Below are 26869 nucleotides of genomic sequence, written 5' to 3' on the forward strand. Positions count from 1 at the left end.
GTATCGCCTTACCAAAGACCTTAGGTTGGATCTACAAAAATACAGACTCCCTTGGATTTTGGATAACTTTGTGTCATGCAGGAAGCCTGGGGGTGACTCATCTCTGGATTTACACCAGTGTCCCTAACCCTATCTGGGAAACACTGCACTGATCTAGACCAGCACCCACAGGACGGCCCAACTCTGGTTTTATTTAGCTACCACGCAGCTGTTTTCTTGTTTATCTTTTATTTCTTTTGACCTACCTTAACATGAAAGAAAGATCAACGGGCAGCCACTGCGAGCAGACACTTTGGCAGGACATAACACACGCAGCACCCACCAGCCTCCTCCAGCAGAGCACAGTAGTGACCCTTGATGTTGTCCTCACATTGCACAGGCTCTTCCAGACCCTCCCTCTGCCAAGCGCTATGCAAGCAGGGCCAGAGACCCCCAACAGGCCCAGGGTAATCCCGAAAGGCCAAGCAAGCTCCTTGGGCGGCAGCAAGCCCCCAGAAGCTGTGCAACACGAGCACGCTGCACCCAGTCCCACAGGGAAAGTGCCGCTCTGCACGCAGCCCCTGCCCCCGGCCCTGCAGCGCTCGCAGCCGCTGCACACACCAGCTGCTTCCGCGGCAGCCGTGCCGAGCGCTTCACCATCCCACCGGCCTTGCTCGCAGCAGCACTGCACAGCAGCACCGCGCACCACAGAAACCCTCAGCAGCACCCTGCACCACAGAAATCCCCAGCAGCACCCTGCACCACAGAACCCCCAGCAGCAGAATGGCGCTTAGAACTCACCAAGTCAGCAGGTCCACATGGCGACGTACAAGAACACCGTCCATAACCTCTCCCTCCAAGCTGTGAGGAAACAAGGCCCTGGAAAAGAGAGCAGCTGCCGCTCCTCAAGCAAAAGGGGCCCTGGGCAGTTAGTGCCTTAACGAGTGGCACCTGCTGCTAATAACACCTGGGGCCACTGGCACCGCAGAAGGAACCTTTTGGCACACTTGGAAAATGACCCCTTTTTTTGCTACTTTATCACAAGCAGCAGGCCCAGCAACCACATCTGAGATGTCCTGGGGAAAGGAGCTGCCCTCCCCATGCCCATGGGTGTCGCCAGGCCCCCTGGAGCAGGGGAGCGCCCTACTCACCGTGCCGCGCAGTCCAGCAACAGGGGTCTTCTCAGAGGGACAGCAGGCAAAAGCTTCGCTTCTCACAGCAGGTTGCTGCACCCCCAACATGCGAAACACCTGTCTGCCAGAGAGGAAACACTCGGCTCCCTGGAGCCGCTCACCACAAAAGTCTCTTCCAAAAGCAGACGGCTGCTGCTGCGCTTGTGGACGTGTGGCTCTGCGCGACACACGGTGCCGCGTGATCCGGGTGCTTTATCACAGACCTAGCAGCTACGGCCCTCACCTACCGCATCACCATCCTGCTGCTGCACAGCCTGGATGTACTGGTGTGAGCACGGATGCCCCCACGGCCGTGTCGGCACCGAGGGGGCGTGCAGAGCACACACAGCTCAGCCCCCACGGCACAAGCACCTCCAAGTGCCTCAGGGAGCCGCTGCTTCCGCCACGCTGCAGGTACTTTGAATCACAAGAACCCACTACACTCCATGGAAGCTCTCAATTACAAATGCCATTTTATTTAATTTCTTCACTTAAACTGGATTTTCTCATTCCAAATCTTTTACTTAAAGAGATAGTAATTAAATGCTTAGAAAATCAGGAACTGCTGCAGGGGGCAGCTCCAGAAACATAGGTATCAATACAGATATGGAATGTAAAGTTCAACTCAGAGACATCACAACCTACAAAGAAGGTTTTTATGCAATACAGACTTACAAAACAATAACAGTTCTTTTCACAAATATTTTCACAGAATTCTGCACAGCAATCTCGTAGAAAAGTAGATTTGTGCAACACCAAAATAACTTATTGTTCCTTAGTATAAATTAGTTTTCAATTCCTAAGAGAAAAATCATTTAACATGATTGGACGGGATTTGGTGATAGCAAAATATAAAAGATTTTGTTGCCACACACAGAAAAGAAGTATGTATGTGCTACGTACAGTGTGGTGGGGGTGAGTCTGAGGGAGAAACCAGAAAAGCAGCCTGCAAGTCTGGTGCTTCTGCTGCGGTGCCCAGGCTGCTCCCTCCGCCTCTCCAGGCCTTCACAGCCATGTGCTTTGGTACTTGCACCTATTAAAAATATGTGCCTGTAGGGGCTGCTAATTCACGTTCATACTCTTCGAATAGCCTTTCTGACTCTGAGGAACAATCCACATTTTGGTGTGCTTTGGAGGAGATACCCAGCAAAAACTAGAGGGATTCACACTTGATATAACACAAGCTCCACTGCTGATTCCTCTCTCTCAACTGCACAAAATGTTCAACTAAAAAGGAACTAATTGCCTAGGTCTAGAAACATGCTTGAATAGTAACATTGATGGAAACAACTCTTTGTAATGTGTAAAATTACATTAACCATAATTTAAATATTACTACTGATTCCCAGAAACTTCAGCACTTAAGTAGTACAATCATTTGGAAAAGTACGAGACAAACTAATACAGACAGTACAGGTTAAACCCCCCCGAAACATCATAATTTATTTCCATTACATTAAAATCATATATTATTCAAGGTTATGCATAAAGCTTCAGATGGAAAAACTGTTTCTTCATAATATAGCTAGAATGTGAGTTTTAACCATTGTTATTTTACGTTTCTTTTCATATGTGGATCAAAATAGACTTCTCATTATGACTAAAAATATAGATTTTTTTAACTACAGAACCCAGCAGCCATTTTCTGCTTCTTTGCCCTTCCCCCAAAAAAGTCAAGCAAGGTCTACAAAAATAGCAATTAACTTTAAAAAATAGGTTGCTTCTCCCAGCAAATTTAAGTTACATTCAGATGTAATACAGCTATGTATAAGGAAAAACGCTGTGGCAAGCTACCAAGGGAGGCTTGCCATCTTCAGTTGCGCTCTGACAGCAGCTACCCACATCAGTGCTGACCTTGGTCTGTCTCAAGATCAGTATCTGGTTTGATATTCATGATGCCAGCGATTGAAATCATTGTAGAAAACCACTATGCTCCCAGATGCCATGCCAGTCATTATACACCTACGGAAAGTACGACACTGGATTAGTTAGTAACACACGTCATGTACACATACATGAGTTGCAGCACTGAAAAGTTGCATCAATATAGCCACAAGAATCTGAGGCATCAACCAAGTTTCTGTCTAAATATGATGTTAGAAAGTATGTAAGCCCAGAATTCTTATCACCAGAACCTCGTGATCCATGAAAAAATCAAAATCATAAGGAAAAGAAAAGTACAATTTAATTGTCTATGAAAGTCTTGGGAAGACTTTGCTCTCACCTTTGGTCATATGACAGGGCCATTGATCGGATCCCAGCATCGCACCCTGGGTAAGCAAAAAGCTGCTTGAGGTCCCACAGCTGCCAGACCATGACAACCCCGTTGTCCCCTCCTGTTAGCAGGTACTGCCCGTCTCGACTCAGCTGGATCGCCTACAGTGAAATCACAGGGACATTTATATCAGAAAAATATGCATTCCTTTGGTTCCTCCTCTTCCACGGTCATAAAATATTGACAGCAGCACCAATACAAGCTTTTGAAAAATAGCTGTTAGTCTGTAAAGCAATAGAATTAATGTGGTCATGCTCAGTTAGATGGCACTAGTTAAGTTGTACCTCACCTACTAAATATCACCTCACCTATATATTCCAAATATCTAATATGAGGTCAGCTAAAGAAATGCACTCTTCTGAGTCTCTGGATTTACGACAGTCAGCAGTGCTAGCATTAAAACATAGCACATTACATTCTCCTAAATGTCTTTCAGTATCAGTGTAGCAGAATCTCTCCTCTTGCTTCTCTCTGGCTGGGGTTGAATGATGTCAGGAACCGAAATGTTATAAAAACTACCATTTTTGTGAGCAACAGTGTATTCACCTTATCCACTGCCTTCGTTAGTGCATAAACCTTCCTCATCGCCTCAGAACCCCCAACTCTATCTGGTTGCTCCAGCCCTTTACTTGTTTTAACTATGCTGAACTTCAGAAACATGTAGCTTCTCTGTCTGTAGCAAATGAGTCCTTTAAATTCATATTTATCCTACAATAGGTCATATATATATATATATATCAAACCTATACTTCCAGGGGGTAGGAGGCTTTACTATTGTTAGTACATCTCACTGAGCAGCATATATTTCTGTGTCTCTAGTCCATACATCCTGATCATGCACCTTAATTTGCTTTTTCATGCCTGTGAGTCTCATCCTGGGAACTTGAACATTACTAATCTGAGACAAATGCACATTCTGTTCTTCTTGCTCTTGCTGTTTATTTTAAAGGGTTATTTTCAGTTTCTGTCTTTTCTAAATTGAAAAAGTAAAACAAATTCCACCACATGTAATGACACCAGCCTGAGCCATCAGCACGGTGGAGACCATCAAAACTGCCAGAAAGACCCTTATTACAAGATCCTGTAAACTCAAACCTACCTCTTGGCAGATGCCTCTCTCCAGTTCTCTCCCTGACTCAAGCTCTTCTGCTTACCTCGGCTTTTTCCCTTCTCTGCCCTCCATTTTGCATGCAATCTGCTGCAAGTGGAACACTGGCAATTGCCTTAGGATTATATTCCTCAAGAAGGTGGATACCAGCTCAAAGATTTAAATTTAGGAAACAGTAGAAGTAAATGAGGACTGGCCTTGCATACACAGCCCTCTGTGCTGAAGTCTGCAAATGGTGTGGCACTTAAGTATCTGCTTCTACCATTTTTTAATATGCAGAACTTGTAACATGCTCTGCTTTTAAATTTCTCATGAAGAAGTAGTTGCTTTTTTAATATACAGAATTTATACAGCATGCATCACAAAAATAGGGGGAAATTAAAATACAAAATGTTACATTTGCACAACACAATTTTTTTTTGCACAACATTGAAGTATTTATACAGACTACTGACAAGTTTAGAAACCAAAATATACAGCCCACATAGATACTACCTTATGAACAGCCATAATTAAGTCAGCCACACTGCAAATCTGCATTTTTGTATTGCTGCACCCTACTACTACAATGCTAAATATATACTTTAAAAATTATGATATACAACACATACATTAAGATAGATTTTCTATAGGCGACTTATCAGTTTTGAGTGTTTACTGGAAAAACTCCCTAGTTCCCAGAATGAAACACATTGCTAAAATTGTACACCATCCAATAACTGAATATAACTGAAATATGAAAATCACTATAAACAAAATAGTGTGGTGACACTGAAAAAAACATGATAAACCTATTTCAGCTGTGTTTTGAATGAAGACAACAACAGATAGACACAATTTTAGAAACATTAATGCAGAATATGTCTTTTTCAATCAATGTGACTATGGAAAGCTAAATACCAACCAAGGCTGGACTTGAGTATTCTGGCTTGAAGCTCCTCCACAACAAGAAAAATGTTCCAACCATAAACTGTTTTTATCGTCCCACCAAAACATACTAAGCACCACCCAAATCACAACCCCAAGTAGCCTGAAGACTAATTTAGGGACTCTCTAACAACAGTCACTATGTAGGTGGTAGAAAACAGACTAAGACAGTGAAAATTATCTAAAACTATGTATGCACTGAGTAGATGATCATAAGATATAATATACCACATGCAATTACTAAAAAGATTATTCATTAGAAGCAAAATCAATATAAATTTTTTCTCTACAGAAATGGCAGTCTCCTAAGGGTATTTTCAAATTGCAGTGAAGACCATGACAAATAATTATTTGTTACACTTATAAAATTCAGCTGATGAAAATCCATTAACCTTACGGTCATGGTTCACTTCAGTTTTATACTTGAGGCTTTTGCTGGAGAAATGCTATATTAAAAGGCAAATTAAAGCCATTAATCTTTAACTCTTTCACTACCTGTAAAATTCAATGATTTTTGTGATCTCTTAATTAAATAGGCTTTGAATCTTTGCTAATACCTATGAAATGTTACAAAGTCATTGGCTTGTCAAGAAGATTAGATGTTGATATGTTTCTTTTATTGTTTATAAATAAATATCTCACCATTTGCCTTCCTCTATATATGAAAGAATGAATGATTCAAATAAAAAGGTCACCCTGTCACAATTTCAGTTTTATGGCATGCCCTTCAAGCCTTACCAAACTAAAAGATGCTTGTACTCCAACTGCTATAGAAGAAGACATGAATAAATTTTCTGTTCTGCTTTTCCCCAACATAATTTATCCAGGATTCTACTGGGTCGGAAGCTGAAACAACTCCACAGCTAATCTTTCTCACAATGTAAGGCTCAGATCCGCAAACGATCCCCAAAGCACCCAACTTCAGCAAAGCTCTAAAAGCTGCATTACTGACTCATATTTCCTTGGAAATCTTTGCACAAATCTTATAACATCTCAGAGCTTTGAAAGGCAGTGCTTGGTAAAAAGGCAGAGCTGACACTGTGACAGCTCTGGCTCACAGCAACAAGGGGCTTGTGGGCACTTCCACATTTCAAAACAAACTCAGGAAAAGAAAATAAATTGGTTCCTCTGGGTGAAACAGCATACAGTCTTTGTTTAGGCTAAAATAACTTTACTTCTCAGAACAAGCAGACTACTTAGAGTTAAGTTATTCATTAAGATATCTAAACATTACATGGTAGATGTACTGTGATATGCCTAAACTCCACTGAGCAGTACAGTATTTAAAACAAAAACAGGTGGAAAGCATGCAGCAGACTTCATATTTGTCCAGACATTCAGAAATCTTTTTAGCAGCTTTCTTGCCCAAGACTACAAGAAAGAAAAAGAGTTTTTTTCCAAACTTCATTACGGTAAACTGCTAGTTTTGTCAGTAACGTTCTGAAATACCCATTTGTAACAACATGTGAAAACACCCAACACTTTCAGCCTATTCCTTCCCTTTTCTATCTTCCATGACCAAAACCAAAGAAAAGCTTTTGCCAGCACAGCCTGTGAGTAGGTACTATTCATTTTAAATACTCCTACTTTAATCAGGCAGTTGCCACTCGCCTTCTAGCACGACACAGTACAGAAGCTCTGGGAAAAAAAGTGGTAGCTTGTTCAAGCCTAAAGCCCAACTGGGACCACTGGGAAGGACAGAAGCAAAGCAAAGCAAACCAAAAACAAACCCTTGGATTTTAATCCAGGTCTGCAGAGACTGGGACTTGCCTTGCTGCGGGCAACGTTCCCTGAGTGGGGGGTACTGACTGAAACAGTACAGAAATTGTTTTCACCAGCGAAAGATTTCTAGATATTTTATAGATTTGCTGGCCGAGCTGACAACATAATCACAACTCAAAATGACAGATTATCAAGGTTATTATTGCAAAAAGAGAAGAGAGAGAAACCACTATGATGTGTACTTGCTTTACAGGAAGCAAGTAGGAGCTGGGATGAAGGGTAGGCTGAAAATCTCTGAAACTTTTGGACAAGGGCAGACAAAGGGGCAGTTTCAGAGAATTGAAGGAAGATTAAAAATTGAAACAAGAATCTACATTCATTTGGAAAAATGTCTTGGGACAGAAATATGTACATCATTTTCCTTAAATCTGTATTTACAGCTGCCGTAACATTCAAAGATTTTGTCAACTCATCTCTGTGCTTTATCACTATCAGACTTGCACATACAGTGATTTCTGCATCCACCACAACCCCGTTATCTGACCTTTTGAAAACATAAGGATGCTGGATTAACAGACTATAGTATGTGCCGAAGTTTTAGAAGGCTTTAAGTAGAATATAGAGAACTACACTGCAGTTGTCATTGGTAAAGCAGCGTCTACTGTTCAATATGAGCTATACAAAGCTAGCTCCCCTTATGGAAATAATGAAGCTGACATTCTCTAATACTTCCATATTTCTGCCTCTCTGGGGACAAAATTCCATCTTAAAAATATGTATGTGAACACTTCTCACAGAAGAAGTTCTGTGAAATATGAAAGAATTTCAAAAAAAATCAATAATTATATTAAACGTGCAGGAAGAGGAAGAGACATTTTTCCTCATGAAACAGGAAATTCAAATAAAGGAGAAACCTTTGGAAGTTTTCAAGACATGACTGGAAACCCCAGCAGCTGAGTTACTGGGTTTTGCCATCAGACTACGAAAGTCAGCATGCAGGTTTGGTAATGTAACGTGGCAATAAAGTAACAAAAGCAAACAAACAACATTTTCCTTTGGCTGATGTTAAAGATGCTCCTCAGACCAAGAGTCCTGCCGAGACGGGACTGCCACTGCCAGCCCCATAGTGGGATCTTGTTTCATGTTTCTGCTAAGTTTCTACTAAATTTGGTCTTGCTTGTTGAATGCTCCAGAAGAATAGTTTGTAATATTTGCATCCTTCATCTCAAGCAAACGCCTACATGATATTCCTGCCTATGGAGAGTTATTCCAAAACTAAAGTAACCTTATTAAGAATACCCGCTCACTCCCCGCCCCCAAACTGCCACTCTTGTGGTCTAGTACCACATATATCTATAGCCTGGCTACAGAAAGATGCTTGACGCAACTCCAAAGCAGGGGGCTTTTCCTGATATTGAAGCTTACAGTCCTTAGCACACATTTTCATGCACTCACCTTTATGTTGTCCCCTGTTTCCATGGTGGCTTGAAGCTTCCCATTCACACTGAATACACAGAAGAGGCCATTTTCATAATATATGACACAGTGACCTTCTCTTGAAGCCTGAATAAGTTTTGGTCTCCGGCAATTTTCAGGACCTTCTAATGTCCTCAGTAGATCTCCATTCATAGAATGTATGAGACATGGTCCTTCTAAAGAGACAGAATAACAGTTGCTAAGTGAAGGTACTAAGTTTAATTATTGACTTACAAGTTCATTTAAAGGCATCCTATAACAAATAATAAGCAATAGTTTCTCCTTAAGTAATCACTATTATAGTACATTATACTCCCTTTTACCATCTTTAAGTGGAAAGCTTATGAGGGTCAGAATAATGAGAACAGCTTATTCCTTAAATGTTTTGTATTAAAGGCATTTTAGAGCACCTAACAGAATTAGAGATCTAATAAAGATTTGTGGATTTCCTTTTAATTTTTTTCTTTTGTGGATTTCCTTTTAAAATTGGTAGTAGTTAATTTTGAGTGCAGAAAAATAAGTGTATTTACTGTTTTGAATTCTTAAATAAGATTTCAGAATATGAAGACTCACAGATGTAAGTATAATTAATTTATGTGTGTACTCTGAAAGTGTTAGCTTTCACACATATTCTTAATAAAGATTTTAATCCATATATGATCAACTAAGCAGTTGCTTCTTAATAAATTTGGACAAATACCTGATTTCTGTGTAAGCCACAAATGCTCACGTATATCAAATAGAAATAGACATGGCTGAATACACTAAGTACACCCCTCTTTGGAAAGGTCCCAAAGTAGGAACCTTGGAAACACTGAGGGAGAAAGATCCTAACTCTAATAAACTTCCAATTAAAAATAATTGAAGGTCAGCAAAGAAGGAAATAAAATAAACAGTATCTGTGCAATCAAAGCCATTCTTTCTAGGCTGCCTGGGAAAAGCAGGTCTTTAAGGAGAATACAACTGTCGTATAGCTCTGTAGCTAAACTCAAAAACCCTAAGCAGAATTCCTACCAAATTTAGTGGGGAGCATATATATGCCTTTCATCAAACAAACTAAACAGCACTTTCTCTTGAAACTAATTCTTGCTTTTCTTTCTGAGGAGTTATCTATAACAAAAACAAACCTGACTGCAGAAGTACATTCCTGACCATACTGGCAGTCAAGAGTTGGATCCAACTGTATGCTACATGCAATTAGGCTGCATAAGCAAACAAAAGCTAAAATAGGGAAATTGATGTGGTTGCGTAATGATCTGTTCTTTCTCCTGGATGACTGAATAACCCTCAGTTCTAACATGTTTAAAAAGAGGTTTCAAATTCACTCAAGTTCTGCAGCAACTAAAAGAAAATTTAAAAATATAACCAAAGTAAATACATTCTACCACCTAAGACTATATTCATTTTGCATTAGTTCTATGGCTTTATGAGTAAAAATAAGACAACAGCTTTCTCACCTTTTGAACCACTTATTACCAAGCCAAGTTCAGCACAAACGGTAGCACAGGTGATTTCATAGTCATGTCCTGTCAAAATAGCTCGAGGAGTTGCAAAATCACCTTCAATGAAAAAACAATAAAAGCAATCCTTGGGTACAATCCACTTCAAAAAACATGTTTTCCATCACTTAAGCATCCTTAGTTTCCTTGCTCTTGGACCTTACAGTCTCTGCAAATCATTTCTATGCTCCTGTTTGCATACGGTCAGGCTGCACTCTTATCTGTATAGTACAGCAGCAGTAGGCTATAGAAATTCAGCCTGTGCATTTACTAACAAGCATTCATATAAAAGTGGTGTATAGTAAAAACAAGGACAAGTTATTTTTCCTTTTTTTTGGGGGGGGGGGGGGAAGGGGAGTAGAAGTGGGTGGCAGGGATGGAGGAAGAGGTTAATTCAGTTACTACCTTTTTCTGTAAGAAGCATAACTAAACACAAACCTCTCCATGAGAAATACTGAGAAGAAACTACAAAGCCCCAAGATGAAGTAAAATATCAGCTGTGTGATTTCATTTTAATCTAGCGACAGTGATAAAACTTCACTATGATGTCACTTCTAAAAAGTGAAGTTTGGAACACAGTCAATATAAATTTTGGAGGAATTTGCAAAATCAAAATAACCCGATATTAATTACTGCTGTTCCTGTTAGACAGTTCCCTGAACAAGAACTATCAAACTATCAAAGAGTATTTTCCAAAGATTGCCAAAAAACATATATGGATACCACAATGAAAGAGAAATTATGCAACTGGCACATCTGAATAAACCATTTCTTTTTTTATTATTCTTCAAGACAAAGATACAGAAAGGGCAAACATATGCTATGAATCTTTTTAGATTTTTTTATACCTTCAATGCATCATTCCCTGGATCACCCATTTTGCAAGTGCTAGCATTTAATGGACAGCGCAATGTTGTTTCTGTATTGCCATATACTTATTTTATTCATAACATTTTATGAAGCACTAGAATTCTGAAGAATGCATCTTCAGCAATGTTATGTAGCTGCAAAAAGGATTAGACAAATTTGTAAGCAGGAGAAAACACTTTCACTTAAAAATAAATGATGCTGAGACTTCTGTGAGATGTCAAAAAGGCAGCAAAGTAGTGGTAAAATCACTTATTATTTCACTTCAAAAACAGGAGAAGGTCTTTGATAAGACATAGCAATAATAGGGCCAACTGACTCCATATGCTACTAAGGTAGCATTTTTCAAATTACATTTTAAGTTGTAACTTTTTAAAAGCTAAAATTAGCGCAACCACACTAATTTATCTGTGTGGAGTCATATCAGTACTAGCAACATTAATACTGTGTCTGATTAGAAATTTTGTAAAATATTAACACAATTAACTTCCCAGATCAGGCATAGGTGCAGCGAGAAACTTTCAGGAAGAAGAAATGCGGAATTGGGCTTACTCACAATAATTTACATTTTTACTCAAATCATTTGCAATAACTCCCAGAATGTCAATGTAGCTGTTGTGTTCAAATGGCCACTTGGAGCGAGAGTCTAGAATTCTGGTTTTATTATTTGTTTTGCTTCCAAAAATTGCATTTAGCATTCAGATCTCTGCTGCACAGATCAGCAAGGAATTTATCTAATTATATTCTGCACATGTTAATGAAAAAGTATCCTTTTCAAACTTTAGAAATCAAAGCTGTTTCAAATAGACAATGCCTTGAAGGTAAGTAATATAAGATGTTTAAGCTTGAAGTGCCTATAAGCATTGTTAGGAGGTGCGCATAAATAAAATTCTTGTATCATACTTACTTCTTTACAGCAACTAAATTCCTACGGGCTTTCCCTACTTTAGGCTGTAAGTAACGATACACACACAATGTGTTACTTGTTTTAAAAAAAAAAGAAAAAAAAAAAGAAAATGAGCATGTATATTGATCCCAATCCACAGAAAATTGGACTTTTGCAGAAAATGGGACTTTTGTAAACAGTGTGTATTTTTTAATTCATATGAGATTTCAAATAGAATAAGTCTAGAGGTGATCAGGTCTACGTTTCTTAAATTCATCTGTTTACTAAATTATTTTTATTATAAAAGAAATATTTCAAAGCAAAAATAGGAAAAAAAGAAATCTGAATAGTATCTTTAAAGAAATTAGGAATTAGGAAATTAGCATTGAATAAATACTGTAAAACAAAAGTCCTGTGAAAAGTCAGGCTCACTCCTTTGATAAGAACGTCAAGTATTTAGGGGTTGCCAAGCCTCTGATTTGCCAAATAATGAGGTCAACTCAAAAGCAGATCGTAGAGAAGAACAGATTTCTTTAAAAGCTTTTAAACTGTTATTGCTTCAGAAGATTGTCATGGTTTTCAATAATGCAAAGAGAAAATTTTAGTTTGTTGCTGGTTTAAGGGGCACCACTTCAAACCTTTCTGAATTGTTTTAGGGGAAGAGGCTTGCAGACCTTTTGAAAACCTGGGGAAGTGACTTCAAAGGGAAGCAAGTCTTTGTCCCTTAAGTAGGTTTACGACCACTGATGCAAACCCTAACTAAGGACTGAAAAGAATACTCAGCGCATCTTTATGGGGCTCCTTAAGGAAGATGAACAAGTCGAATGAGATTAAAGATAGTTCAAATCCTAGCTCTAATAACCCGGACACAACAGTTTTACAGATGTGCTTTTCTCGGCACCTATATATGTGCAGGCTACAATAATATCCTTAATCTAGACCATTGCTGCATTGCTACTTGAAGCTGAACGCTCTAAGAACCACCTTAATGCCACATTCACAGGCAACAAATGTGCCCATGATTTATGCAAGTCATAGGAAGGATATGTAAAGTTATTTCCCAGTAATGGACAGAACACCTTCACAATAACCATTCAAATTATTTCAAAAGAGTTCTCCTAAAGCACAGTAAATAATCCTGCAAAGATCTTTTCCCATAGAAAACAGAATAAAATACCACTCTTCCTTAAGTAACTAAAGTACATTTTAAATCATAAAACTGAAGCTTTGGAAGATAAAAGAAGAGCATATGAAATTATGTCAGCTTGTGGTGATATTTCAGTGAAAAAAATTAGGTGTTTGGAAACTACATTTTAAAAGGAACAGTGAGATTATCAGAAAGTCGAAACTTTTTCCTATTACTTCTCTTCTAGTATTCTAGACAATACGCCTTACTGGATAATATGAAATTGCTTAGTACTGCTCAGTCCATCTCTAATTTTTTGGTTTTGCTAAATAAAACAAAACCCAGCCCCCCTCCCCCAAATAATCCATCAATAAATTCCTAAAAAGACCATTTTCTATATTAATTATGACTAGTAATACCCTCATTGCTATGCTCTAGGAGCTAAACCAAAAATAGGGAAAGAAAGTGTCCCTCTAATAAGCAATCAAACTAGAGATTGAGTGAAAACTTATTTCACAGTGAAATATAAGACACTCTTCATACTATTTCTGCATGAGATAATATTATGCAACACATAAAGAGGAGAATAGTCATTTTTTTAATGTTTTAATATTTTATGCTGAGAAGACAGTTAATTATAAGTTAGACAGCTAAACAGTAATTTAAAAATTATTATTCCATGATTGTCACAGCTATAGGGCACTTTTAAATAAAAAACTAATTATGTGATTTTATGTCAATATAAAATTCTAATTAAATGAAGCATCAGTTAACTATCTTTTTACCTGCTTTATGCTCAAATAAATGATTGAATATTTTCTCAAAAGATACATAAACCAAACAAAATGGTGGGTATGAGAAAAGTCTTCTAAAGTCATTTTATAAATTTCCCAGTTTTTGAAGTTGAGGAAAATAATATTAGATTTTAAATAGATTTAAGGAGTAGAAATGTACTTACAGAATATATTACATAGGAACACAGGTATTCTTTCAGCAAAGCTATCTAATTTACTGGTAGGCTTCCCTGTTTCACAGTTTAATTACTTCAAAGTCTCTATATTAAAATAATTTTTATATATCAGATTAGACATTTCATAAATAGCAGTATTCGTTAAAACCCATTTCACTGCTAGAGAAAGGGCTGCTCTTCGATGCAGGCAAAATCTTACTGAAGTGAAGCTATATAGTACTACTGAAGGAATCTTCCTAGAACTTCAGTTTGAATAATCTCTCCTTTGTAGCAAGCATTTTTATATACTTAAGTGAATATTTCATATTATATAGGAACTTTATTGTTGTCCTGGTTGTCATGTGACACCCCATCAGCTTTTCCTCTAATCCTTTCAATCTTTTTCCATCCACTTTCCATCTGTTCGAACTTTTAAAAACAAGAAGCACAACCTCACACTTGGATGCAAGCTTTGTTTATGAAAAAAACAGAAACAAAAAACCCTTACACCCTTGCCATCGCTATACATTTTCTGCAAAGGGCAGAACACCTCTGAGTAAAACATTCTATTCCCAAACCTAAAAATATAACTACTGAAAGCGCTATAATGCATAATTTTTAGCAAAGTGAAGAATTTATCTTGTAGAATTCACTGTAGTGACTCTGAGGCAGGAAATCTTTGCTGTACTCCTCTCCACAGTCACGTTACACGAGAAGTGATTCGCATTTATTCAGTACTAACACAAGAGCAGCCTATTTTTCGCACATATTTTCTCAAGAGGACAGGTTGACTGTTTCCCAAACAAACACAATAAAGCAAAGAAAGAGATTTAGCAGCCGTTCATGAAGGGAATATCGCCATTCAAATTTCAAACAGTCCATAATCCCCAGGCTCTGAATTCCCACACCACGTGTGATGGGAGGGTCTCTTGGACCAGTTTGCCCTGGCTTGGGATTGATCTGCTGGGAGTCCTGGAAGTCACTCAGAGGCCCACCCTCACCAACAGCAATCTTTTTGAAGCCCCTTGAAAGTACCTGCAGGTGAATTCTGGGTCCATGTACGCTAACATTGTAATATTTGCACCATCCCAACTCCATAAGCTGCAACCAGCTTTGAAGTTTTAAAACACGGTCATTTTTGTTTGAAAATCTTCTAAAAAGAGCTTATGGAGGGGGTTTTGTTTTACTTATGTTTTTAAAATTTTTTTTTTCTTCATATTTATCCCTTGTGGTCTGAAATTATAACTACTCCATTCCTAGTGAGCTGAAGAAACTAAATCCCAACAAGGAAAAAAAAATAATTAAGCAATTATTTCAGTCAGAAATAGCATCTACTGCAGAACGGCAGTAAGAAATAATACATCTATGTAACAATTCACTGAACCTGCCTTTAATTTGGAACCTGACTTTAATTTGGAACTGATAGACTATTTTACACCCACGGCAAAGAGGAGTCTGTGATGAGAGGCTTTATGTGACAACTTAGCACAATTTAGCAGTTTCTGATTTTTACCCCTATTAAAACAATTTATATCAGTTAAAAATAATAAACATGTATCACTTCAAAATAATACTGTCCCATAATAGCATGTAGTCTGTGCTTTAGCTATATGTTTGCTTTTGTAAAATTAATTTCAAATCAATGCATCACTTGTAGATTTTATTAGATAGATGCTTTCTTTCTTTTTTATTGACATAACTAGGAGTATACTAGGAATACTTTTGATTATATACCATATTCCTGCACTCAGGGGAGTAGTATTTACCTCTGCAATGCTACCATTAATGGAAATTAATTCCAGAAATTCTTCCAAGTTAATTTCCTGCCTGAGTCAGAACTATCGTCCCAACCAAACAATTCTTACATTAAAGGCAGTCATGAAGATCCTCAGATTATCAGTTCTACATTGCAAATTATTGCCCATTCTGAATTATTCTGTTCTGCCCTATGCATTATAGCCTTAAAATTGAATGGTAGAGTCATTTTTTTCCCAGTGACCAAACAAGGTAAATAAATGTGATATATTAAGTACATCATTCCACCACTATGCATATGGTGCACATTAAGGTTGTATTCATTTACCATATGAATATAATTCCTTTTACCACATCAACTACTAGTTACAAGTTGTAAATATAGCATTGTTTTTCCTGGAACTTGAAGGCCTGCATTACATCATGAAGCACTAAATACACCTATCCTTCTGGAGAATTTCATGCATATAGTTTTAGTGACACCTGAAGTTGGATACTGCCAACAAACCAACATCAAAACTCTTTCTCTAGGTTTCTGGTCTCCAAATACATGCTGCCTTCACTTGTATCCGGACAGTGCCACAAAACTTGCTACTACAATAAATTGTAATTACTTCTTCTGATTCACAATTCCTGAAACACATTTTCCCTCAGTCAGTTGAAAATAAGGATACTGTAGATGTTGTTAATAACCCTGGAAGACATACTTTTACTTTACAAAATATATACTTGATTGACACAAAAATTACAAGACCATCAACAGCAAATTACGATGCCTACTAAAATATATTCTGAACCATTAGCCACTGCAATTGAATGTTCTTTTGGATGAAGACTGTGTCCTCATATCTACCTATAAGGTGACTTTCTTGGCATCATATAAATATGGAATTATATTGCTTATACAGCATCCCTGGAGATTTCCAGATATACCAGAATTCACCCATGTGTTAGATCTCTTCTTTTTTCAATTCAAACATTTGGAAGCTCGAACCATCACTTGTACGTGATTTACAGAGTACCTGGAGGAATGAGGCCTCCATCTCTTTGAGGTCCTGGTTTAGAAGAAGGAGCGAGCGGGGCCTTTTACAGCCTCCCTGGCTCCAGATTCGCACGGGCGTCCGCAGCACTCGCAGCGCAGGCGTCCGTGGGACACCGGCACCACGCTGGGAACGCCAGGCTCGGGCGCGGGGCGTCGGGCCCTGCACCCACGAAGCCTTCAGGGGCTTTAGTGGCCAGCACAGAGCAACACAACCCATGCTCGGCAGGAGAATATTTAATACTTGTTACCCTTTTCAAAACACTTTTACAGCTATTTTTGCATGCCTTGTGGGTCTTTGCTATGAAATAAAGTTTACTGAATTTGATTTACAGGAACAGAAAAATGTAATATTGAACTTTGTAAAGTTCTAGGAAAAAAAAAAAGTATTCCATTTCTTTTTACAATCACACTTAACAAAACACTCCTGACATATTTCCGTTTCAGTTCGTATATCAGTCTTAAATTCACTTTGTATTTTCTCATTACAAGGTTAATAAAAATGAGAAAAATTACGCTACAAATGAAATCCAAATGTTTTTTGCACCAAATATGTCAGAATAAATATATTTTTAATATTTTACCAAGCAGAGTTTTGGAGCTGTCGCCACACCAACTTTCAGCTCAATTGCCAGCAGATGGTGCTACAGGATTCCTGCTTCCCTCACACTGCCCTGCTACTCCCTCCAGCCATTTTTGAGAAACAAAGAATATCTGTTATGTCTGCAGTTAAACAATGTTAATATTGAATTATTCACTGGCTTTTTTGGAGAAAGGACATGCACAGGAACATAATGTATGGAGGAAAAATAATGTGCTGTTGAGCACAGAAAATGAGCACATGCACAGCGATTTTTAACTCTCAGCACAGCACTATCATAGAGCAACTCTTCTAACAAGCCTGACTACAGTGAATAGCATTTATAGATTATTTATCTGCAGGGATTTCAAACATTTTAATATCTGGAGCCTCTGAAAATTTGTAGTTGTTACAGGAAACCATCATTTGATAGAAATTAACAACACTAATAGCAGAATTTCCATTAATAACTGATTTCTGATTTATAATCATCCTGACACCATACTACGGGTATGACAATGCAAAGGCAAATATTGACAAATACAGTTTTTATAACTACTTCCCAACTTTTAAGAAGAAAAGCTTCCGTGTACACCACTTTGTAAAACACTTTAGAAAATAATAGTTAAAACTAAATAACTGTTTATGCTGTAAACATTCTTTGCAATCGTGGAATCTTATCTGCTGTACTATCATGGGTTTTGACACTGAAAGCAAAGGTGCACATTATGCAGAAAGTTGGGGATCAATATGTAGGTAATTCAAGATGAGGAAAAGGATGGGGGAAGCAAGTAAGAAGGTGGGTTTTGCTACTGATTCAATGTCAGAAATATTACCTCCCTGAAATCAGTGCAACTATTCATTGCGTACAAAGGCAGTCACATCTGTAAAGCTTCAACAAAATCGGGTATACAGGATTCGTGTGCTTGAATTCTACGAAATTATTACCCAAGACATTTCTTTGTAATCAACCAATGCAGAGATGCTCATTGGGTTGTATTTTCAGAGTTTAAATCACCTGCATTCTCCACTTAAAAAATAATTATCAGGCAATCAGTTATAAACAGTTTAAATTTTCAAACTGAAAAATGGATGTAGCAGCTGATTAAATACAGGATATTTTGTTTATTTTGTTCTAACTAATTTAAATTAAGAAATTCTGCAGTCTCAAGAAAATAGCTTTACTTTTATAATCACATTAATTGAAAAATAGACTTTCAGATATTTAAGTACAAGACAGGAAACTCTGGAGATTTTGTATTTTATAATTTTTCAAAATACGTATTTTATTATTTCAATCTGAGTATGGTACTGTACATATTAGCAATAGCAAAAAAAAATCTTCTCAATTATATTAGGTCATTCATTTGGGGCATTAAATTATTTGTTTACAAAGATGTATCCTGATATATACTGCACTGGTAAAAAATGCCTCTAATTTCTCTACATGCTTCAGCCTGAATACAGCACCCTCAAAAAATACAGAGCTATGCGATGAAGGGACCATGATCCTCATGACATGAATATGATACATACCCATAGTAACATTTTCTCGGTTTATGTGCTAACATAAAAAAGGTAATATAATTTGTTTTATTCACATATGTGTGGAAGATCAATGCAATAAATCAGAAGAGACCATATTAGCATTAGTGGTGGTAATAAGGTAATGCATAGACTCTATATATTTCATTAGTACTGGATACTTTTATTGGCTAAGCCTTAATTTCATTGAGGAAATCATATTTCTAAGTTAGATATTTTTATTTTTCAAAATATGAAAACTGAAAAACAATCATAGAGTCTGTAGGACTTCTGAAAGCAACAGAACAGTCTCTTCAAATTTGTTGAATATAGGGCAAAAATAACATAACGATACTTGTTTATCTTGCCCTCAACATATGGAAAAGCCTGCCATCCTATAAACACAAGCAATACTAAAATTATTAAATTCACCACTACATGTCTATCCTGCAAGACAAAAAAACTGTAACAAAAAAAAAAAACAACCACTTTGTAGTCACAGACTGAAATTCATTAAGCAAATTAGTCCCTACATGGTTGCAGAAGGGAGAAATCCTAAGAGGAAGGATTGGATGAAAGGGAAAATGCATCTAGAAAGACAGGTTTTGGTAAAGGAATCCAACAGCAAAGTCTGCCTAGCAAGTGCTTGGTGGCAATTTTTAATGTATAAGCAGCTAGAGATGAGCTTCTAGCTTATGATCAACACAGCAAAACAAAACATGAAGTGGAGAAGATATGAGATGGATGCTTTGTAAGGGAAGGAACAAAAATGACAGAGCATTTTGTTTGTTTGTTCTTTAAGTATTTCGGGAAGACAGGTTTCAATAGATACAGAACATTTTCCTGTAAAATCTCATAGGAAACAAGCCTTTAGAAAAACAAAGAAAAGAAGTAATAAGGAGAGGGGCACCAAAGGCCCTAACGCTGCAGAAAGAAACTAGCTGGCCTGACTGAAATCTCTCCAGCAACTGTAAACACAGAGGTCAAAAATCAGACAGAAAGCTCAAAATAGGTGAGATTTTTCTGGGCCATGATAAGAGACAGGGCATGAGAACACAGGGAGAAAAACCAGATAGCCGAGCATGGGTGAGATGTAACTGGCAAAGACACTGAGCCTTTCTGCAACACACACACTCCTACGCAAGGAGAGGAGGAGTCGGTCTGTTAAGCGAGCAGCAAGCAGTATCAACTCATGATGCCAGACATTTCAAAGCATTTCAATAAAAAGACCAACTGAAGTCAGACAACAAACCTAAGTAAGAGCAGCAATGGATGAGTGTCATCCTAGACAAAACTAGAAAGACAAGAAATTAGAAAATAACTAAATGAGCTACTCACATCAAACTCAGCTGGCCTGTTAACACTGATCTGATGGTACTTCGAAAATGAAAACTAAATAACCCCAGAGCTGTAGCTGTTATTTTACAGAGCCTGGGAGAGGCTCTACAAGACTAGGAGGATTGCACTGTTTATCTTCAAGTAGTAGTAGGAAGAACTGAAACTTGACAGCAATCAGCTTAATTCCAACAAGCAGAAACATACTGGCAGAACAACTTTTTTATGTGTATACAACTTGCTAGAAGAAAACAAGAAGATGAGTAACAGCTGATTTGAATTTGACAAGGATAAATCTTGTCAAAGCAATCTAATTTCCTGCAAAGACTGAATAACAGGGCTCATGTTTGGGGAGATGTCGCGTATTTTGACTTTAGTAAGGACTCTGGCACCGTTTCACACGGGCACACGCATAAAGAAAACATGAAAACACATGTTTAGAAGATGCTACTATAGGTCAGATAAAAAAAACAGCTGGCAAGCTATATTCACTGAGCTGATTTCAGCTATTCATTGTCAAAATGGATAAATGTATGAATAGGCCTTCCTGGGACATGTGCTGTCTCTTTTTTTAATGATCAATTTGATAGAATAATACTACAAATTACATTTGTGGCTATGAGATGCTATTGGAGCACAGGATGACAATTCAAAAGGAGCCTGACAAATCAAAGAAACAATTTAAAAGGATGCAGTCCAGTAAGTTTAAAGACAAGGTCCTTTAGTCAAATAAAGCAGAGGATGAGAAACAACTGACTAGATAGCAATTCTTCAGAAAAGACTGAAATGCATATACATACATATATATGCGCGCGCACACACACACACATATGTATAGTGGCTTATACACTTAAAGAGCTAATGCTGTCCTCCTCTTTGAAAACAATCAGGTATCCCACATGCAAACAGAAGAACAGCTCCTAAGACCAAGTTCTTTTCTGCCCGTTACTAGAAGAGTCTCAACTGTGATGCTGGGTCCACTTTGAGGAAGACAGATAGGAGAGCAACAATAAAGTCAGAGGTTCAGAATAAACAAGACGTACAGCAAAAGCCTGAAATAGTTGTATTACTAAGTCTAGGAAAAGAAAAAAAAAAAGATTTGCAGTCTGAATGATAGTCTGAATAGGTAGAAGTTCTTGCAAGAAGTATTTTCTCTATATGAATAAGAATAAATATGTAAGGAGTGATTGCAGCAAAAAAGAAGTAAGTTAAATGCTAAGAAAAGAATTCTGACGATAAGGCTTATGAGTCCCAGTAGCAGATCTGCCTAAATTTGTAAAGGACAGGTTGGACAAACATCAGTCCAAAATGCTTTTGGAGTGGTTAAATCTTTCTGGAGAAAAAAAAAATAAACTAGATTAGGTGATCTGCCAATACTCCCTCCGGCCCTACTTTTTCTGTTTCTGTCATTACAAAGTAAAATGCAATCCCTCAACCTAGGAACTGTCCACACACTGAAGAGTTGCCACTTCACGTTCAAAGTGAGAGCAGGGGCTGAAAGGCATGCACGCCATGCGCATGCAAACACAGCTGCTCACCCCTTTTTTCCAGCTTCCACTCGTGTTCCTCTCCCCGCTTTGGCTCCTCGCCGCCCACTGCCTCACACTGGGCAAGGGCAAAAGACAGCAGCTCTCTGCAAGACCAGTTCTCCAAACAACCCTGACATGCAGCACCACCACAGCTGTGACCACTGCAAGGCTGGAAGTACATGGACCCAAGAGATACTTTGCTATTAGACTGGAGTCCTTAAATACACAACAGCCAACCTGATGAGGCAGGGCACACGTGAGCTTCAAGGGGCAGCACCTCCACAAGCCACTTGCCAAAGAGAGGAAAATAAAAGCCCTCAACACTGTCCTAAGTGACTTTTTATTCCATACACCTCCACAGTAAATTACACTAATTAATACGAACTCAACATGGCTCTGGGCTCTTCTACAGCATGCAGCTATTTCAGACCCCTTGCTCTGTTCTTAATTATTTCTGGGCTTCGCCAGAAATTGTCCACAGAAACATTTCTGCATTGCAAAATGCCTGTTCCTCAAAGTAAAATGCTGCTATGTTATATACTTTCAAGAACAATTAATTTAGGAAGAAAAAAACCCTTCATTTGATCAAAGAGCATGGTGAAATATTTTTTGAATTTCAGGTTTTAATTTGAGAAGAAGGAAAAAGACTTCACGTAAATTTAATCAAGCTGTTTTGTAAAGAATAAAGGCACTTTCCGGCAGATGTGTCCGTGTAGGAATTTCATATCTTTGAGATTTAAAATCATCGAATTTGGTCTAAATTGACCAATGTATTCAAGAGTTATTGAAAAGTAAACAGGGAGACTGCAAAAGAGAGACCTCTCTAAGGAATCAGCGTAAAATTTAAAAATGTAAGAGTTTAAATAATGACTATTGCAGTAACATATTTCTTCTGTTAAATCAAAAATGTAAAGAATTTTTCCTACAGTTGGTCAGAGATTTGTCTTTGATAAAAAGTATCAGACAAACCACTTATTTATCAAGTATGCCACTGCCCACCTGGCTTGTCAGCTTGAGTTAAGTACCATTATAAAACACGAATATATGCAGCAAGAGATCAAGAGCTCAGTGCTTCCTAAAGTAATGAAACCAGATTATGGAACTTAAATAAAACGTAACTGTTGGGGTAGTGGGTGCCCAGTGGGAGAGTGTTTAGGGTAGCTTGGTCACAGAGCTCTGCTGACTGGTGGCTATCAGAGGCATCAGGTACTATGAAAGAAGAAAAGAAATGCTCCTGTTTTAGATTATTTCAGTTGAAACTTCTGTAGCATCATGATTTTTGCACAGTGCCATAGCATGTCTGTTGCTATACAATCATATTTAAAGTGGAAATTACAGGTAGTTAATTAAAGAAAAAAATAGAAAAGATCCCTGAGTATCTAAAATTTCAATTAATACTGTTTATTAAAAGCACATATAAAGTTGTACTATATTTTTACTTACAAATCATAACCTTTAATTACAAAGGGATAACATTATGCAAATTAAATACCTAACATCCCACAAATCGATGGAAGTTAGAGTTGCAGCAAGAGGGCTCACACTCCCAAAGGATATTGCAGTAACAGGGCTCAAATATTCAAAAACATGCTGGTGACTTCTATTTCTGACAAAATCAGAACTAAGCAGAAACAGCTATTTTTATTTGCCTTTTCAAAAAAAAAAAAAAAAAAAGTGATTGAACAGAGATGCCTACAGAAAGCTATTAAGCTATTTCTGGGAGAAATTAAAACCCCAGACTACCATCTCTTTGAAGCAGAAACTGTCTCTTTACAACAGACATGTATAGGTCTATGTATAGTGCCATGAGATTCCAATTCAACACAAAGTTCTCCAAGGAAGGCTAGATCACACACACACACAAATCTAAATAATGGCAAATCGTAAAAGAGAAAGGAGCCACAACACTTTCCTGTAAGCACTAATATAAGTTCTATTAATATTGCAATCAAGGAAAACAGTACTTAAAATAAGCCAGTATTAACTTTGAAAAAATACAAAATTTTAGTGTGTTAGAAATTTGCTTTTATGAAGGAGGACAATGGTTTATAACAAAAAAACATAGATTCATTCTAGCCAATAAAGCTACAAAATCTTAGCATGTGATCGGCTGCTCATAAAGCAGCCCATAGCCTCAAGGTCTTGTTCACCATGCAGGCAAGGCTGGCAAATATTCGTCAGGAAGAACTCCTCAGGACATGCCTACAGAGCTGCAAAGATGGGCTGCACTTGCAGGCTGTGAAACCAGTGTAAGAAGGCACCTACGAATGTTGGCTGCTTCACAGCAGTAAGGTATGTAGGGCTTTTGGCCTCGAAAGGAGAGCTTTGCTCTTCAGAATTTACAGGCTCTGCCCGAGTGATCTGTCTTGCTTCTCTCGCAGGCTTTTTGGAGTTTCTGCATTTACAAGCTCTGCAGAAGTAGTACAGAGTTTGCATTTTCTTTAAACTGATAGGCTGCAAAATATGTATAAAGTATCCACAAGGATTTTGACCCTCGACCAAAGCAATCTTTTTTTAAAGATGCTCATAAAATTCTGCTAGCAATTCCTTTCTCTGAATCAGCCAGTTCAAATGCTGACAGTTTGCTCACATCACCTACCTGCAGTCTCTACAGCCCTGTGATTTATCACTGAACAGTATCACTGAACAATTTTGAAACGCACGGCCACCATAAATGATTTTTTCAGCTCAATACAGATTTTCATGCTAATATTCATGCAGTTATGCTTCTTTAAGAGTCCTATAGAAGCAACTTTAGTTGACAGAATATACTGCTCCTCACTCCTCTTCAGGGCATTTTGGCTGATACAGGAGAAGGGGAGCACTATTTGGCCGTGATGTGCCCCTCTGTTCACCTATTTATGCTTTCACCAGCTTCCTCAGAAGTCTCTTACTCTTGTGAGCTGTCTCATCCACGCTTTTGGTGAAGCTGCATGGCTGCTTTCTTCCTTGTTCTGGGGATCAGAAATTGATTTCTTATGTGGTGTGAAACTAGAAGGATATCAAGAGCACTTTCTGCTTTTCCTGTTCTATAATATAGACTTAGTTGGGTTCAACAGACATAGAGCTTCACTGTTTTTCTCAGGAAGTGATGAGTAAAAAAATTTGGGATTCACTGGAGAGACACGTAAGACAAAAGAGATGAGGACTGGGATGTGAATTTGGGTGTGGAGGGGTTAACACTGAATTAGGCCGAAGCAGGGCTATTCAGAGTTATTAGTCTGTTATATGGTTTAAGCCCTGTCGCTTGCACTGGAACCAATTAAAATGCCTAGTATGGGGGAGCAAGGATTAGGCACATAGCACCCTACCAAAGTGTTAAATTAATAAAGTTGTAGCCTGCTTCTTTAATTCGTCCCATGTGTCTGTCCTTCTTTCACCTAAATGTCCTGCTCAAGTCATTACACATCTCATTACAGTGGCCTTAGTCTACATTAAAATGCAGTACTGGAGTAACTTTATTGCTAGGTAGGATAGTGCTGTGAGTGAAGTGTCAGGAGCTATACACATAAGATTATAGTGGCATAGGATACAGTCTGCTTTAAGTGATGCGTGGGAATTCTCTCACTAATCCAGTCTCCTTTCAGCTGAGGGAGATTGTCAAGAAAAAATGTAATCATAGTACTATCTTATAACTTTATGAATGAGTTCCACTTGTGTTGAAGAACAAGCACTGTATTCATTCAGTTATTTAAACTAGAACTGAAAATAACTACAGAAATGTTGTACTTTTATATTAATGTATATTAATGTATATTAGTATTAATATTTCTTCATGCAAGATCCAAGCCATTTTAGGCAACTTCCTAATAAAAGAGGTTTTGCTTACCACTCGTATTGTCACCGATGATATTGGTTTTGCCATTCCAATACCAGAGCAGCAATGTTGCATCACGTGATCCTGAGAGAATGTAACAATTTCCTCCAATATAGGACTCAGAGCGAGCAAGGCAGGTTACAACATCCCAGTGTCCAAATACTACTTGCATCAGTTTACCTAAAACACATAAAATTGATTATGCTTTAACAGTACTGCTTTTATTAAGGCATATTAAATACATTATAAGGTATTCTAAATATATTTTATTTCTAAAAGAATGTTCAAAGTGGAGCTACAGTTGAATAGTTAAGGAACTACAGAAGAGTACTCTTTTTTTTTTTCTTGATTTTGTGCAAACTTTTTTGAAAATGCAGTAATCCATACAGAAGTAAAGACTGTATGTTAACTCAAACTGCAACAAAGCCAAAAGATTTGTTTTTATTCTATATATTTACATTCATTTTAGTCAGGGAAACATGATGGGATTTGCTTTTATGGCAGTTTAAGGAGGAAAGAAACAGTAAAATGCAAGTCTGACGATACGAAAAAGACGCAATCAGAATCAGAAGATGCACCCAAATAATTAGGATACAGATAATATGAGATGTATGATCATACAAGAGAAGCCTAGAAAATGAAACTTATCCAGATGTCTGATAATCTCCTTAAACAGAGAAAGTGCACACATTTCAACCAGCATCCTTTTTTTTTTTTTAAGAATTTCTATAATGCCCAAAGAGCTCAGACACAGACCTGGCAGAAGAAATTCTTATCTATCGCATACAGCACAAACACCTGGATTCCTGACAGACCCATAAATGCTAAAATGAAAGGAACGTTCAGAAAAATTCAACTTTGGCTACGTGTTTAAAAACGTGCCAATCAAGTATATGCTTTTTTTGTGAGACTTTTTTAAGTTGTCAATTATTAAGTTTAGATCTGAAAAAGAATTTAACCACGTGATCTATCTTTCAGTTATGTGCCCCTCGGTGTTCAACTACCTGAGGTGAGTTATCCTGTTAGAACACAAGTTTATGCTATACATATCTCATTTATTTCTTTCAATTACAGTCTATGCCTATAGATTCTATTCTAGAAAGAAAACATTTTCCAAAGCTATTTGTATGGCAGTTATTAATGTAGTTGCACGGCCTTTTAATTCTACTTCATTGTCACAGAGCTAAGGTTCATGCAATTTCATCAAAACAAGAAATAAAATTTTGCCCTTTTATATTTGCAAGTATATGTATATTCTTGCTGAACTCATAAGCATTCCTCAACTTTTTTTCATTTGTTTCTTT

The 26869-nt window shown here is 37.7% G+C and overlaps 1 protein-coding gene across 1 annotated transcript in view; it reads right to left on the reverse strand.

Moving 5' to 3' along the window:
* Positions 1-2856: 2856 nt before the first annotated feature.
* Positions 2857-26869, reverse strand: part of LRBA (LPS responsive beige-like anchor protein) — a 356226-nt gene continuing 332213 nt past the window's right edge. The window contains exons 52-56 of the mRNA XM_088526587.1: positions 25578-25745; positions 10117-10218; positions 8639-8835; positions 3376-3527; positions 2857-3113 (exon numbers count right to left, since the gene is read on the reverse strand). Coding sequence (XP_088382713.1) covers positions 3023-3113; positions 3376-3527; positions 8639-8835; positions 10117-10218; positions 25578-25745 — 710 coding nt within the window. The 3' untranslated portion in view covers positions 2857-3022. The remainder of the gene's footprint in view (positions 3114-3375; positions 3528-8638; positions 8836-10116; positions 10219-25577; positions 25746-26869) is intronic.

Source organism: Tinamus guttatus, unplaced genomic scaffold (genome assembly GCF_059628265.1).
Source record: "Tinamus guttatus ecotype Peru unplaced genomic scaffold, ASM5962826v1 Tinamus_guttatus_pri_ptg000247l, whole genome shotgun sequence".
Lineage (NCBI taxonomy): Eukaryota > Metazoa > Chordata > Aves > Tinamiformes > Tinamidae > Tinamus > Tinamus guttatus.